The sequence below is a fragment of the Crocodylus porosus genome, unplaced genomic scaffold (assembly GCF_001723895.1).
Source record: "Crocodylus porosus isolate Cpor-Errol unplaced genomic scaffold, CroPor_comp1, whole genome shotgun sequence".
Taxonomy (NCBI): Eukaryota; Metazoa; Chordata; order Crocodylia; family Crocodylidae; genus Crocodylus; species Crocodylus porosus.
In genome coordinates this window covers 70357140-70374731 of record NW_017728886.1, presented here as the reverse complement: position 1 = coordinate 70374731, position 17592 = coordinate 70357140, and the positions used below count along the sequence as shown (strand labels likewise).

Here is a 17592-nt window from a genome sequence, read left to right as displayed (position 1 = left end):
AAATCCATATAGCAGTTAATGTTACCTGTAGAGAAGAATTTCTTTTGCTACTACAACTACTTTATAGTAGGACAACAGGGAATTCAAATGGTGTGGAGACAAAACAATGGAGACACCAAAAGCCTCCAGCATTTGCAGCCATGTTTTCTATAGCCAATCTTAGTTCTTTTAAGTTCTAGATAAAAGGAATCTAAGGCCTCAACTCAAACAGCTATCATGACTGTAAAGGGATTAAACTATTGGTATGTCTGGGGCAGTGTGTGTGTATCCAATTGTATTAAGCCAGGTGTTCTGGATAAAGTAGGTATGTTGTGTGGACATAGTCTAGGTTATACTCACCTCTGATCCTGTTCCAATAAAGACAAGTGTGACCACAGAGCAGATTTTTTTTGTGTAGCCACGTGTCAGCCACATTTGTGTTTTCATCCCTACTGAGCTGCCGCACTGTGTTTGGGTCAATGCTTCTAAGAAAATTTCGGCAACGCTCATATGGCCTCAGCAGGAGGGAGAATGTCCGAGTACACACATGCAGAGCTGCACCTGTGGCATACTAGGACAAGAGACCAGGTGGTTGTATTGCATAGACAACTGATGGGAAGAAGGAGCAGCCGAATTAATTATATTATTCAACGTCTCGGTTCACCTAATAGGATTGCAGTTTGATTACTGAAGGACATTTTCCTGCCTGTCTACAGTCAAGAAAGGTGATGTTATAACTAGCTGCTAAGAAATCATTTATACACAACACGATTGACACAAACTAAATTTAGAATCAGAAATGTTACTAGCAAATCATAATCCCTATTAAAGTTTATAATATAGATGTGGCCTGAGTTTTCATATTCTGGGCCTAAGCTCACTATTCAAACAGCATTGTTTGTCAAATACATTTTTACAGAAGGAGCACCTTCATCTCAAGCTCCTTTTTAAGAATTTACAGAATTCTGTATGGGTAAAAAGTGTCAATTTAAATTTACACCTACAGTGTCACAGCCTGTAGGGGCTGGGGAGAAGTGAGGGAAATTAAACCTGTATTTGTCATAATATAATCATTCTTTAAAAAGCCTGATTTCAAACGTGATCAGTTTTATCACCTTTGAAACACACATTTTGAATAAATTAATTTTAAGAAGATAGGTAGATAGTCAGGTGACTGAGCTAAGCAAGACAATGGCACTCAGTGTAGTGCCATTTCTCTGTTTACCTGTTACGTGATTTAAATCCAAAATGTCAGGGTATGTTTTAAGCATCTGTAGGTAGACCCCATTGAGCTGATGAAAACCAGAACCACTGAAGAGGGAGGAGTGTTATCAGAATCATCTACTTTAAACTGGTCTGTCATTTTCTATGGAGCAAAGAACCAGTTGCTTGCAGCCATGAACCGTGCGGTACCATAACACTCCAACAAGTGCACACACACACACCCCAGCTCTGCCTTTCCTTCAAATACAGAGTTTGAAATGTTGCCATCAAGAGTTACATACCTTTAAAGTGACAGACATCATCAAGGATCCTTTGGCTGTACTGAGCTGTTTCAAAACTGAAGCAGCCGGTGTGGAAATTAAAGGTTAAATATGCATGTGAACTGGCTGGCTCATGGGGGTGAGTTAAATAGCTTGGTTCAAACATACAGGTATGAGGAGCGGGGAGCTAGCCTTGAAGGATTATCTAAGCATGAGCATAAGCATCGCTTAGCTGCATCATGTGCCTTATCTTATACTGCCAACAGGTTCAATGTACATATAAACACAGATAGAAGGATTTCATGTAAGGATGGCAGAAGAATACAAAATGCAACATGGATAGAAGTAAACCTGTATTACAGACCTAACCAGGCAGAGGAGAAATAAGAGGAGATGGATGAGCTAAGGCACAGGAAGTTGCAAGGGAAATGGCGGATACAAACAAAGCTCCTGACATAAGGCAAAGGGAGAAGTGAGGCATGGATAAGATCTGTGGCCAGAGGGAAGGTGTTGTGGAGATTGGAGGAAACCTATTGGGGAACTAGAAAGATGTACAGAGTTTTTTGGGTGGGCTATGTGCTTGACTGAATGAAACAATTAGGTGTGCAACCCTCTATTTCTAAAATAGGTAGGCCAAACTTAATCCCTGGCATGACTCCATTGACTTATTTGTTGCAGTTCTACTATTTGTTTCACTGTTATTGAATATATTATGGGGTTTATAAAAACTTGCTATAACATTAAAAAAAAAGTAGTTTAGTCACTGGTTCATAGTAGCAGTTCAGCCTGCAAAAGCTGATGTGTTTGTGAAACTTTTTTTTTCAGTTGTCACAAATCAAATGCCCTTTGTGTATAAGCACCGTACAAAACTGCTTTAACAGCCTTCATTCTCTATAACAGTTCGGTTATAGTTTTGTTTAAAATTCCTCTAATTTTAAGAGTGACATTACACTGAAGAGAGACTTTCAGGGTTTTCTGGTACAAACTTTGGTTTTGCTTTTCTTTTCTTTTATCGTCAAAATCTGTGCAAACTATTAAAAAGCCAAGCCTATGTTGATAAAGTCATACTTTTTAATAGGCAGAAAGCAGGATAGAGTTGTACCTTACAGACTGCCTAGTTTATAAGATGCTTTAATAGCCAGAGCCAGTGGCAAAACTAGGGTGGGGCGATTGGGGCAGCTGCCGCAGGTGCCAGCTAGGGAAGGGGAAGGGACCAAAAACTAGCTGCCACTGCAATTGCACAGTCACACCGGTGGTATAGCTGCTACCAGAAATTGCTGCTGCCTTTGTGTGTGGCAGCTGCTCGGAGTGCCCATGTCCACCATTACATCACTGGCCAAAGCCCTATACTCTCTTGCCTGCTGCTGCTATCAGTTATGCCTTAGAGCTGTGGTTTTTGACCTTTTTGGCCCAAAGGCACCCCTAATTAGCCTCAAGGCACCCCTTTTTAAATTCAAGTTACTTTCCGGAAAATGCCAGCTCTTAATTTTCGTTCATTTTTTGACTGGAGAAAATAAATAGAGTAATTTTTCTACTGCAAAGAACTCAGAAATACCACAATGTGTCACAATGGTTTTGATACTAATTTCCTATTTGAAATCTCTGGGTTTATCTTATGAATCATATTTGCACAACTAATGGAGCCAACATTGCGTAACACCGCACAGCTTGGTACTGACCAGAAGACAGACTGAGCCACATGAAGAGGGATACTTCATCATTTTATGGAGGCTTTAAGATAGTTCGTTTCAAGGGTCCATATTTTGCAGAGGGGCTGTGGAATGTGGCTTCAATTAGATGGAGGTATTAGGCCTTTGTTGCCCCTTCCTGTTATTTCTTTGATCTGGTATCTTGCATTAGTTTAAATGCAAAGGCAAGGGAAAATCAGGTCTGAAAGCTCAGAGAGGTGACCTCCCTCACTTGTCTTAACTGAGTGTTGATTGTGAAATGTAATGATGGCAACTGATTTACAAACTTAGTTAACTATTTCACCGCTCATCACTTTAGCAGCACTGCCTAGCTACTCTGAGATTATGGGTGAAGTGGGAATAGAATAGCACCACTTAATTTTTTTGTCCTGATCCTCAGAAATGATAAGCAAGTGTCTTCAACTCAGTGAAAGGATCAAACCCTAAAACAGGTATTTTTTCCAGCATAGCAGTACACAGAGCACATGATCTTGCAGTCCCAACAAAGGCAAAACCCTATCTAATCCAGATAGTTGTTTATTTCTGTGCATATCACTGTGGTATATGAGCATCTTACACATTTTAAAAATATATACACAAGAATCCCTGTGTATCTCTCACTTCTTTCTCCTATGGGAAAGGATTTTATTGGCTTCAATGGCAAATTGCATTAACTCTCACACAGATTTCTTGCATGCAAATCAAGAGGCTGAAAAGGAGACAGTATAATGAATATGCTAAGCATGGAAAAGGTGGTGTGTCACTTGGGGTTAAGTAACAGTGTATTTAAAACAGAAAATAATCAAATACAAATATTCTAAGCTTACAAGTTAAAAATAGCAGTTGTGCAAAAAGACATAAAAGAGGACAAAATAGTGAGGTATTCAGGTTTTAAAATCTTACTGAAAATAACTGATTATGATCTGTGAGTAGGTGAAAAAATGGCTGTTTATATGTTGAACACCTTTCATGCATCTTTTCATACATGTCACCATTATTGTAAGCAGGTAATGACTAAATTTGATGGAGGAATATTTCAAAATAGATATATGGAAAAGGTCAAGGAAAACTTCCTGATGGTGAGATCTATTCAACTGGATTATTTTGCTAAAGGGAGACCCAGCTGCTGGACCATTTAAACTAGACTAGACCAAGGTCAGGAATGTTTTTGGGCAGAGTGCCAAAAACACCTGCAAGCTTGATTTGTAAGATGTTGGTGTACCAGCGGCAGACAGAGGAGGATCCTCGAGGGGCCCAATCCTTGTTGTAGAAGTACAGCCCCAGTCCCTTTCCAGCCTGGGGTTGCCTACCCCTGGATTAGACTGGTTCTGAAAGATGGGTCTACAATATGTTCTCTCAGCATGAGTGTAATGAACAACAGTCAAAGGCAACCACTTTGTCCTTCCCAGATTACTCAATGGAAAATGGGGCCCAGCTTAGTCTGGCTAGCTGGAAGAGAGGTGTGGATCTGTATTTGGAAGACGTAAGGAAATAAGGGTAGTATAGTAACTAATCTGCCATTGCCTGAGAATCAGCACCTGAATCCTGCCACTTGTCACTCACCCTGGCATGAATCCATTTCTGCTAAAATGATCTGCAGTGACAACTAACAATGGGGATGTTTAAATTACCCTGTGGAATAATAAATGGTGGCATTCACACCTTGAGTCCTACTGTGGAAAAGTTGGTTGTCTCTATACCAATATGGAATACATAATGCCCTGATCCAATGTGTGCCAAAGGCAATATTCCCAGTCTCCTCAGTGACCTCTCAAGGTCGAGCTCTTTAAGGCTAGAGTGTAAAACATATGGCCCACTGGCTGGATCCAGCGTGTAAAGCTGTTCATCAGGCGCATAGAGCTGCCAGTAAAGTAGGAAATTAGGGGTGTGTCAAAGGTGGGGGGTATGCTATATCAGAGAATAAGGGGTCCCCTAGCTCTGGTAGATGTGGCCCTCAGTGGCAGGAAGGCAAGCAAAGACTGTCAATATGGTCCCAGACTCAGGGGTCAAGGTATTGCCAACTCCCATTGCTGGGGGTTTTGTGTAGAGCTCGCTGCCAACCGTGTGTGTTAAGTGTGCTCTGAGCATTTCTATTAGATCAGGTCCCTAAGGGGTGATGGATGAGGCCTCATCTGAGGATCCCAGTTGGGCTTAGTAGGGAGAAAGGCATCAAGCTGCTCAGATCTGACAAAATGGCAGCACAAACAGTAGCAGTAAGAGATTGTAGGCATCTAGGGAGTATCACTGGAGAAGACTCAGTCACGCATCAATTTTAGATGCCAAAGAGAGCTTTGTGCATCTCATTCTTGGTCTGAACTACATCTACACCTCCTTGTCTCCTCCATCAGAGCTTCTGGGGACAGATGGGACCCTCCAGCCCGCTGCTGCCAGAATGCATGCACACCTTGGCACTTCTGGTAGCTTTCTGCGGCTCTGCTATTGCAGCTGCATTGCCAGAGCAGAAGTGGACAGGTGGAAGACACCTACTTTGAGAGGACAGCAGCAGCTAGCTGAAAGTGCAGGAGTGCCTACACACCTTCATCAGATACCAGATGGCAGTAGAAGTTCTATTCCACTTGGCAGAGGTGGGATAGGTTGCCAGGCAGGAGGGTTCTGCCGCCGCAGGGAACAATGCAGAGTGCCAGCAAAACTGTAGTGTAGGTTGAACCTTAAGCATGTGGAAACAGCAGCCAGAAGGATTAGAAATTTATTTTTCATTTAAATTTTCCAGGAACAGAGACAGTCATTAGGAAAGTACTGTACAGGGACAGGAATCTGTACCCGTTGCCAACTCATTACCACCCCAAACTAAGCTGTCTTTCTTCCAGTTCCTTCCCTTTCTTCTCCAATACTTTCTTCTTCCACCCTTCCAGTGATCCCACTTGAAAATGGAAGCAAAGCTATTTTTAAAAGATCACACCAGAGAACATAGCTTCCTTTTAAAGCTTTTTTTTTATATCAGTTGACTAACAGCTATAGAGTAACTCCCCCATGCAACAATTATGTTCTCTACTAAAGAACAGGATTCTGGTTTTTTTACATGAGTCATGTGTCTTTGGTACCTTCTTAGAAATGGCCCTCACTTTGTCAGTTAGGAATTTACATGTCCCCTTTGTGGTATGTATTTCAAAAAAGGAATTATGGGCAGTTTATTGAAATAACCATTTCTGCTGTTTTTTAGTTTAATCGCTAAACATTATTGAAAACTAATATAGGTTTTGTGACCAAATTCAGCGGTTCTTCCGTAGGACATGGTCCGTGTCTTAGGTAAGTCAGTAGCAGACACCCTTTGACTTCAATGGGATTTGAACGAGTCCCTTTATTTTTATACTGTGGTATTTTCCGTAAGGACTATAAGCATCTGTCCCTACTGTAGTAAAGGAGATCTTGTGGGTTTGTATTTGAATGCATATATTTAATCAGGGAAAATGCACATTTTCTTTACTACCTTTCAAATCCTTGTGTGATTAGGTTCTGAGCTTTGGATATTCAGCATGCTTGTGAGCTGTTTTTAATGAAGAGGTGTTTTCTCTCTCAGAGCTGTCATTCTCTGCCACATCACAGACTCTCTGAGACAGAAAAATAATTGGCCATTTTCTTTGAGCTTAGAAACAAGAAAGCCATAGGGAATTGCAGTTTTTATAAAACCTGGGACAATTATTATAGTGGCGCCCACTAGCGTCTCATCAGTACAAGTAGATTCAATTGTCTCAGTAATTGTTCAACCTCCTGTTTTGCTTGAATTGTACTTGCTTCTTTCTCAGACCTGAGGAAATACATTTTGTGCCCAAAATCATGTTTAACATCTCTTCTGAATATACAGTTAGTCCAGTAAAAGATATTACCAAACAAACCTTGCTTGTCACATATTCAGATCTCATCTTTTCTGAGCTCTGTCACCGAACCATAAATACATGCATGAAGTCTGACATAAATGTTCAGAAAATTTGGCATTATAAGATTCAAAGGGAACCTCAAAAAGAAAAAAAAAGCACTTTCTGAGTTATTAACTATATGACAGAGATGCAGAGGTAGGTGGACGCTAATCCTGCTTAATGGAATTCTTGCAGGACATTTCTCCACATTTAAATTTTGCTTCTTTCAGCATTTGCTTTAAAGATACATTTTAGAGCAACTCCTATTCTTATAGCTCTTAGACATTCTTCAAGGCTATTTAAAATGCAAAAATATTCATCCTGCAAAAAGTTCACTCCTTGGTAGCTCCTAAATACCCAGTGCATCTGAGGAACCAATGAAATGACTGTGTAGGGACCTGCACATTCTCTGACCCCAAGTACACGACACGAGTGGTTTGCTGCTATAGCTAGATTGGACTCCAAAGCCTTTTGTCAGTCATAATTATGTTCCTGGATAAAAGCTATGCCAGCAAGAGTCTATAGTGTAAACCAGTGATTCTCAGCTAGAGTGGCTTGATCCTTTCAAGAGTGCTGTGAGATACCACATAATATTAGCACTGTTAGATCTGCAAGCATGATTCTCAAGATAAACTCAGAATTTCAAATAGGAATCCATAGTATTTAAAACATGCTGACCTGTTGTGATCTGTCCGAGAATTGTTCTATTATTTTTCTGTAGTCAAAAACAGAGTGCCATCAGTCTCCTGAGGCTGAGTCTGAAATCCACTGTTTCAGAAGCACTGGTGTAAGCTTTGCCTTCTAACTGAACAAGCATAGAAAGAAAGCAAGATTGCAGCAGTCACAGAACTGTAATGGCTGGGGACTCTGGCTTTGGAATCATGGATGGGAATCTCTGGAGGAGGCTGCTCAAAAAGTTGTAGCAGGAACCACAGAACAACTGTGCAGCCCAATACCTTAAGTCCAGATTGGAAACATATTCTCTTCTGTTCCTTTTTCCCCTACTCTTCATGATCAGCTTTGTGTGGCAGGTACTGCATAATTCTGTGGCCTTTACCAGCCTCAAAGCCCTCAACTGCTGCGCTCTTTGGATTTCCCTAACTGCAGTTAGGAATTTTCTGAGGTGTGATTGCAGACACATCTAGGCTAGCTTTAAATTAACAAGCTCAGATGCAGATGCCAGTGTAACTGGCTGCACAGACTTCACAGTAGGCCAGCCTCCCAAAAGTATCCGGGAAGCCTGATGGGTTTTGCAGCCTGTGCAGAATTTCATGCTATTACTGGTACCAAAGCAAGCTAAGTCAAATCTAGTTCAAGTATGTTTACCTAAGCTGCCACCCCACCTTTCGATTGTAGTGTACCTATATGCTAGGCAGAGAATTCAGTGAAAAATCCATTATACTGATTTAGCAAAACATCTATGCTTTATCTGATGGGTTTTACTTAGTGGGTGTATGAGATGGTTGGTATTTGTTTCATTTGAAACAAACAATCTATATTAGAATTGACTTGTAAAGGGAAATCTTGCGTATGCACTTCTTTTTTCTTCTTTATAATGGAAAACAAAGGGTTGCAAGTTTGTTTTCCCCTACCTCCACCCACCCCCCATCTTCATTTTTATTTAGAAATGTTAGGATCCTTTCAATGCTATTATTGCTGCCTTATTTTTGTAGACAACTGGAGAACTAAGGAGATTGTGACACCACAAGAGACTGAAGCCTGAACATCTGAAAATATTGTATCATAATGCTTTAAACTATTTTGGGGTGGGTTTGCTTATTGTACTTTTTATCATCTGTATAACTCAAAATCCTTTGTGCTGACAAAGTTCCCACTCCAGGACTCCAAAACTCCACAGTATTATCCAATAGCATCCAGGGAGACAAACATAGCATTTCCATGGTAGAAACACTAGTATCAGTGATGCTCAAGTATCTTAGTATGTACTAAGCCCTATTAACAGTAGTTTCTTCCAATCAAATATGCAACTATTTTTCTGCCAGTATAAGCATGCCCATGTCTCTAGCCTACAGATTAGGGCTCATAAAATCAACAGAGATAGGAATGGCAGAAGCTAGGTAGACACGGCTTCTAGACAAATGCTTATAAACCAAAAGCCTGAAATGTAAGTAATGATGACCTGATTTCTAGATGTGCCAATCTCAGTAAATGTAATGGGAATTGAAGATGCTCAGACTTGAAAATTGGACCCATTGAACTTCAATATTTGTAATCAATTTGACAAATGAGTCCAGGTGTTGTTGCTTTTTGCTATTCTGTGTTGGTCCTGTTAATACTAACCTAAGTCATTTTAGAGGTACTCACCTATACAAAATTACCATGCTGTATGAGTGTCTGCAGGACTGAATACTTAAGAATGCCTGGCTTTAATTACCAAATGAATGGCAGAGCCTAAACACACTAACACCTGAGCATATGCAATACAATGACTTCAAAATCTCATCTTTAATAATCCCGATTGTCTGCAGTCATTTTGAATTGTGTGATGCTGATTCTACCTCCGTGTCAAGCAAGGTGTTGCTCCCAGAACTGTTTCTTTAGTGCTCTTGTTAGAAGTTTGTAATCACTGACATTCTTCTATGCTGTTAAAAACGTTTAGGAATATACAACAGCTCTCAACCGTGCTGAATAACTAATGGCAGCAGTAAATCCTACAGCAAGGAGACATTTTAAGTCATTCTAATAGAGTAGTCCTAGGGGCATAATCTAAAAATCCATTGAAGTCAATTCAAAGATTCCCCAAACACATTACGGCTAAGATTCTGCTGCAGGTAATGGGAATGTTAGGCTTTTAACAAATATCATTAAATCTCATAAATGGATTGTAGAGGTTTGCTTGGCTGTCTCATTTTCTTCTATACGACGTTTCAGTGGTTAATTTAAAGAAATCTGCATAATCTCGCAGTTTAAAAATAGAGACCAGGGGCAGGGTGCAGTGTCCTGCCCGGGGCTCGGTCGGTAGTCTGCAGACTGGAAATATTCAGAGCACCTACTGGAATGTAAACAATGGGGCAGGCTGCAGGAGAGGAACATCCCCACGGTGACAGATCAGAAATTTCCGTTCTTCAATCTGAAACTCGCTCAGATCTCTGCAGTTTAGCAAAGGGCTCCAGATTATCAGATGCTTTACAAGAAATGCACTTGCTGGGGGCCAGCCTGAAGGGCTCAGCCCAGTCCTTCCCCTCCTCCTCCGCCCCGCTCCGAGCCAGCCCCGAGGCAGCGCGATGGGCTCCGCGCGCTGCTTCGCCGCGGAAATCTTCCTGCTCTTTCCTGGCAGGTCTCGGGAGTCGCCGGCACCGGGGATGTCTGAGCTCTCAGCGTCTGCAAGGGCATACCCGCTGGCGCAGACACGCGGGTACTGCGCCTGGCTTGTAGGGTGCGCCGGCGGGGTGGCTGGGTGAACGGGTACACTGAGCGCGCGCGGGGCTCGTCTCTCTGCACACACACGTGCAGCCCAGGGAATGCATTTGTATTTATGCGCGCGCACACTTACACATGTATGTATGTGTGTGTGTGTATAATGCATTCACTAGTGCACTATATTTTACATACATACACACAGGTATATGTATATGTGTGTCTCTGTATATACATACCTATATACACATACACACATTTTATATATATATGTATAAAATATATATATATTGTGTGTATATATATAGTATAAATACAATGTATATATGTGTGTATTGCACCAGTGAATACATTATATGCACATATATGTATCTGTGTGTATATGCATCTGTGTGTCTCTATATATACATACATATATACGCATATATACACGCATTTTATATATATAAATAAAATGTGTGTATACATATGCAAAATCTAGTACATACAACGTGTAAATGTATTTTATATACCTTGCATGTATAGTATATATCATGTTATATGCATGTGTATGCATATAGACCCATACATTATATACATGTACGTGCACAGATGCGTATGTCTGTGTGCATCTCTGTATGTGCATGTCTACATTTATGTGCGTATGCGTGCGAGGTGCGCGTGTGTATCTGTCCGTGTGCGCGTGCACGCACAGATCCGTAGCCATCTAACACGCGTGTGACTAGGTCTTGCCCGAGCCAGAGCCGTGATCTGCCCTGGCCCAGGCGCCCGGCTCCCCGCGCCCCCGCCTGGGACGGAGCAAGCCCGGCCGGCGGTGGCGGGACCCGCGCTTGCGACCTGGCTGGCCGGGCCGGGGCCCGCCGCAGCCCCCGACAGACGTGCTGAGCTAGGCGCCCGCGGCCGCGTCCCCGGCGCCCGCCTCTTCCCCTAGGAAGCGCCCCCCGGGGCGGGAGGCAGCGCCACGGGATATCAGCCCTCCCCCAGCCCACTGCCCCTCCCCCTCGAGAGCTGTGAGCAGCCCCAGGAGCAGCCCCTGTGCCAAGGAGCTAGGCCTGAGCCCCTCAGGGTGACCGTTGATCCCACTGAAAACAATGCCCGAACTCGGGGCCTTTTCTCTGGAGCTCCGTCTCCATTAGTGTTTTCCTGCCCCGGAGACCACCAGCCCGAGCACCGGCATGGGCATTGCCCTCACTGGGTGTGTACCTGCTCCAGAGGTGCCAGCGCCTTGTCTGCTCTACCTTCCCCCTCTGGCGGTGAGGCCGGAAATTCAAGAGAGCACCTGGGCTGAAGGAAACGAAGAGGGAGGGGGCAGCCAACCCATCTCTCTGTTTTCATGCGTGTACTGAGTTTTGATATTAATTTCTCGTTTTATCTGAAGCCGACTAGTCCTCCTTTGCAACTACTTAGTGCCTAGGATTCTTGCTGTGCTGATTAGGTCATAAATGATGATAGGAGGTGACCTGTCTTGTGAAAATGGTGTTTGTGTTTGGAATCACTGTTGTATGTAAGGGGCAAGGATTTATTTTTTTTCAAGGAAGGGGGTGATATATTTCCTTTATTGGACCAACTGTATGGCTGAGAGAAATCTTAGATAAGCTTTTGGTCTGGTCTCAAAGCCTGGTTGGGCCCGGTAACTTGCCGAGTACATGGGGCCCGGCCCTGGCCCACCTCCGGAAGAGGGCTGTCACTTAAAATGCATAAAACTTTCCACATGTCCATCATCTTAGCCATCCTCTCCCCCAGGCAAAAATAAAAGTTGGCACACCTAGACCTTGTACCCAAAAGCTTAACTATACAGTTGGTCCAATAGAAGATACCACCTTGAAAGGCTCCTTGCCTCTGGCATGTATCACAGTTGGCCATTTTTCAACCCAGAGGGCTGTTTTTCTCAAGCCCCAGATTGAGTCTTCATAGAACAAAGATAATGAAAATTAAAATGATTAACAAACACCTATTAGGGCTCTGACATCGTAAGTCCTGGCCCCATAATGAACTTCCTCTGTGTCTTACAAAAGCCTTTGAGATGAATTCTTACTTTTGAAAGTACTAGGAAATAAATGAGAACAACTCTTGAAGAATTTAAATTTAAACTGACAGCTACGCTAAGTGGCCTCAAGTAAATACTGTAAAGAGCAGCTGAATTGTCTCCGGTATAAAAATCCAAGACATTCTTGAACTCAAACTATAAATAAGAGTATTTCAAAATGTACATTTAGAATGGCATATGTTTCCAACATACTGTTTCTGAAGATTGCAGTGGTCATTATTCTATAACAATAATGAGAAAGTGAGTACTAGGAAAATCTGAGCAGGTTACCTTGTTTTATAAGGGGAAAAAGTTCTCCAAATTTCCAGGCATTCCTGATTAAAGGTAATGAAGGAAAAAGGCAATAATTTTAAGAAACACTAGTCTGTGACTCCCATCACATGAATAATGCAAGCTATGGGGAGTTATGTTCTTTGTGGTTGGAGTTTCTTCTGTGATCATTCAATCCTCATTCCAGTATTTCTGCTTCCTTCCATTAAACTTCTTCTTTGAAGAAAAAAAGAGGGCTGCCAAAATGGTAACTTGGGCTAATTCTGTGGCTATCTCCATCCCAAATCTCTCTCAGCCTTCCCAAACACTTGTTGAACTGACTGTGCCTTACCTATTCTTCCAGTGTGCTTTTATAGCTCATGGCAAACTGATGAGATTTGGCTTCACCTGTATAACTGAGAAAAGCTGTACTTTGGCTCTACTCCAGCAAAACTATCCATTGTGGTGGATGCCCTGAACATTAGCTGCAACCAGCCCTCACTTAAAGGATCTATCCTGAATGTAGTTTACATCGTTTTTGCATTCATATAGTTTGGATCACTCCCTGGTTAGTAAAGATCATTATCCTTAAAAGGGAATAAAAGGAAATCTGTAATTTCTAGTAATCTTTTCCCTTGTAACCATGTTGCAGAAGAAGGGAGTGTGGGTTGTTGTAATAATTTACAGGTTTGTTTTAAGGACGATTTATTTGCAAATGCTGAGTTGTCCTTCCAGAATACATCCCAGTTTCTGGTTTACTAATTTTTGCCTGTTTGTGGTTTGCATTCCAGCTATTCCTGTCGGTAACTGATTTCCCCCATCTGTTGCTGAATTTTCACACAAACCTCTTTCTTTAGCATATGTTTGGATAGAAAGGAATAAATATGTTAATCTTTATTCCTGGCTTCTGCCTTTTTAAAACGTTTAATTTGACCCCGATGGCAAAACTATCTACTCCTCCCTGTCATATTTTCCATGTGCCTTAATTACTGTTATCCCTCTGTAATTGTAAAAAGGTTACTCTCATGATATTTCAGCGAATGTTGAAGATAATGATGGTTAGGTTTTGTAGAGATTTTTTTTTCTCTTTAAAACTGGTGTAATTTGTTTTAATGAACTCATTCTGACTATATTTTACCAAATGGATTTTAAACTGCTACAGATTATGTTTGCTTTAAAAAAATATATAGTTCAAGAGTGAGCTAAAAATCTCACTTATTTAATCTCAGGATAGCATTACATGATGTTGATTCCTATAGTAGTATAATATAACTTTACATCCTTTCCCCCTTAGGGTCAAAAACACTTTAAAACCATTAATTATCTCCGTCTCGCAAAACATCCATAGGAAGTAAATGAATATTTATTCCCACGTGACAAGTGAAAACATGGAGGCATAAAAAGGATGTAGCTAATTCTCTTTTTTTTAAAGCCACTGAATTTCCAAGCACCCAAACTGAAACATAATGGGCCTGATACTCAGAGCTGTTGAGTACCCATAGCTCATTGATTTCAGAAAATGCTGCATATGTTCAACAGTTTTGAAAACAAGGACCAAGATATCTAGCACAAGTCAAACTGAAGCCGCTTGACATACGTGGTACGTGTGGAAAATTTTGGATTTGGAAACATGATATGCAAAAAAAAAATCTCTGACAGTTTAAGCAAGAACTCCTAACACCCCCTTCCCCGACCCCCTTACACACCTCAGGCACCAATCGTAGAAAAGTCCTTCCTTCTGTGTGTGATCAAGTCATTTTTACTTTTTTACTCAAAAAAGGCAAACCTTCCCCTTTCAAATACGTAGCAAACAGAAAAGGTTCCCAACTTCTGAGCTGTTATTTTAAGAGAGTCAAAAGGGTGAGTCAGTAATGGTGAGAAATGTTTTTACAAAATAAGGGAAAAGATTATTAGGCTGAAAAACAACAACCCCCAAACAGCCGCATATCTCTTGGAGGAGCCAGGAGAAACTAGGATGACCTGTAAATCTTGAGCTACTTGCTATTGTCCTGGCATCAGGTCTTCTCTGACCGACACGGAAGGTGACTGGCATGCTTCTGTTAGTGAAGAAAGTAGAGGGTTGGTTTTCTTCGGGGAGTTATCATAGATCCCCTGGGGTATATATATGAAAAACTAATGGCAAATAGAAACGATCTACTGGATCATGAAGTCTTTTCTCCTTTCATGAGCCGTTCAACAAAGAGCTTAAGCAAGTGTTTAAGTCCCACGCAGTTAAGCGCTTTGTTGTAACACAGACTTCATTCGCAGGCAAGAGGTACGCTTCACCCAAAAGACAAAAAGTGAGGCGTACAAGTACATCTTCAGCAATTGCCCCTGTACAACCTACAGCGCACATAAAACTGCGGGCATTCTGGAATAAACCTCTCTTTTAAATGTAGTGACCCTCACGTATTTAAATCAAGTCAAACAGGATGAAATCAGATGAAAGCCGGATCTTCTTTCCCCGTTCATTTTTTGTGGTTTGGAGGTTATTTTAGTAGGTTTACGAATATGACACTCTTCTTTCTGTTTCTTAAAAGTCTCTTCTGGCTGATATACATGGTGACATCTGAAGTGTTTGAAGGAGCCAGTTACACAACTGTAGCCCCACACGTGACTATAGCACGGGGCGACCTGGCGGAGGTGGGGTTGAGAAGCGATGGTCTCGAGCCCGTGATTCAAGACCCCGGCTCAGAGCAGCGCACGACGGGAGGCTGAACTTTGTTTTAAGTGTATCCGAGGACGGCTGCGTGCCTCCGATGCGCAGGGTCTCCTTGGGATTCGTGAAGCGCGGCTCTGAATGCTGGTTGCTTCTGTAAAAAAATATAGACTAGATGCCCTATGATTTGTCCAGCTACTCTGTCTTCAGTGGCAAGGTTTATCGTCTGTTGGTTTCAGGCAAAGAACAAACTAACCAAGGTAAAATCCCGCCGTGGATGCTCAAGTCATTTCCTCAGCGAGGAAATCAAATACGAATGAACCCCTCATGTGCGCGCACAGCTCAGCCCTGCAGCTCTTGGTGGTGTAAAAATCACATCGTCGAGCGCAGCTTTGCCTGAGAAGGCGCCGAATATAGCCCCACAATGAACGAGCAGAGGCTCTTTTCCTTATTTCTCTGCCGGGCAGCGGCTTCACCGGTGGCTCCCCCCTGGACTGCGGGAATGGAGAGGCCGGGATCATCCAACTTCGTGGGAGAGGGTCTGACACGTTACTAAAGTCCCGCTGGAAATTGACTAAAATCCCCCCGGAAACTGACAGGAACTGATTGAAATCGCAGCTGGCTCAGAGAGGCGGCGTGTGGGGTTTAAGGCAGGTGGGAACAGGCTCCTTCTTATGTCTCCCCGCCGGAGGAAGGATCCAGCTCCTGCAGCAGAGCAGGGAGCTGTCTTCCTCCACCTGCTCTGGGGAGGGGGTGGGGGAGCAGGTTGAGAAGCGGGGGGAAAAATCCCAGCGCTAGGGTTTAACAGATGGGGAAAGGAGAATGTACGAGGCAAATCTTTTGTTCGCCGCCTGCACGCGTGGTGTCAACCTTTGTGCTTCCAGTCGTTTACCATGTCTGTCTGTCGGTCTTACAGGCAAGAAAAGGGGGAGGGGGGGCAGAATCAGCTCGCTCCCATGTCAGAGCCTGAGTCGAGATCCGTGTGCTCCTCTGCTTTGCTCTAGCTGGGCTCTAACAGTGCTCCTCTGCCGCGCGGGGAAGGGAGCTCTGCTCCTGTTCCTCATCCCTGGCCACTTTGGTGCTGAATAGCGGAGGAGGCGAAGCTCTGCGCTTCGTCCCTGTCCAGCCCCGCAACCCGCTGCGTGGTGCGGGGCTGCTCCCGGAGCCTGCCGCCCCCCGTCCTCCGCGGGGGGGTTACGGGGATGAGGAGCTGAGGGGTGCTCAGGGCTCCCTTTCAACCCAGACTGCAGAGAGCTGGGAGCCGGGAGGAGGGCGGGCAGGGAAGCGATGAGGCGGCGCCACCAGGGTTGCCCCGCGCCGGAGGGGCGCTCCCTGCTCCGTGCGCCCCGGGGAGGGCTGAAAGCAGGCGGCATGCCGCGCGGGGAGCCGCAGGCAGCTTGTGGTACTTGCTTGGGACCACCTCGTGCCGCGCGTGTCCCTGCGCCGGGCGTAGGGGGCTCCCGCGGCGCCGCCTGCGTTGGTCCCGGGAGAGCCGGGTGCACGGGCCCTGCGTGGGCCAGCTCTGCTGCCCGCACACTGGGCTAGGGCTTCCTGGCCTTGGCGAGCCGAAGCGGCGGGACCCAGCCCAGCCGCTCGCTCCCTCGGGCCCGGCCGGGTAGGGGCTATCGCGTCCCTCCCGCCCCCCTGCAGCCGGCTGAAAGGGGGGGGGGGGAGTCGCAGGTGACTTGTTCCAATTAGTGCCTGTCTAATTCAATTAGTGTCAGGCGCCTCAGCCAATGGGCCGCGCGTGGGGCGCCGCAAGCCCCGCCCCGGCGGCTCGGGGGCCCGGCGCGCCTCTATAAATAGTGCGGGCGCCGAGCGCAGCTGGCTGAGCGCGTGTGTCCGCGCCGCCGCGATGCAGCTGGGGGAGCAGCTCCTGCCCGGCGGCCCCTTCTACCGCAGCGGCGCGGGCTCGCCCCCGCTGGACAAGGGCGCCAAGAAGCTGGGCGGCGCGATGCTGGAGGCCGAGGCGGGCCAGGCGCCGGGCGCCTTCGCGGGCGCCAAGACCGACGGGCGCAAGGGCGCGGCGGGCGGCGAGGAGGAGCTGGGCGCGGGCGCGGCGCGGTACTCGCTGGACGGGCTCAGCCCTGAGCGCTACTACCTGCCGTCCCCGGGGCCACCGGGCGCCGAGCTGGGCGCGCCCTGCTCGCTCTTCCCCTACTCGGCGGCGGCGCAGCACGGCCCAGTGTACCAGGCGCCGGCCGGGGGCCGCTACCCCTACGGCTCCGTGCTG

General features: G+C 44.7%; 1 protein-coding gene across 1 annotated transcript in view; it reads left to right on the top strand.

The window, feature by feature from the left end:
* The first annotated feature begins 17286 nt into the window (after positions 1–17286).
* Positions 17287–17592, top strand: part of EOMES (eomesodermin) — a 4474-nt gene continuing 4168 nt past the window's right edge. The window contains 1 exon segment of the mRNA XM_019536188.1: positions 17287–17591. Within this exon segment, the coding sequence (XP_019391733.1) occupies positions 17314–17591 (278 nt within the window). The 5' untranslated portion in view covers positions 17287–17313.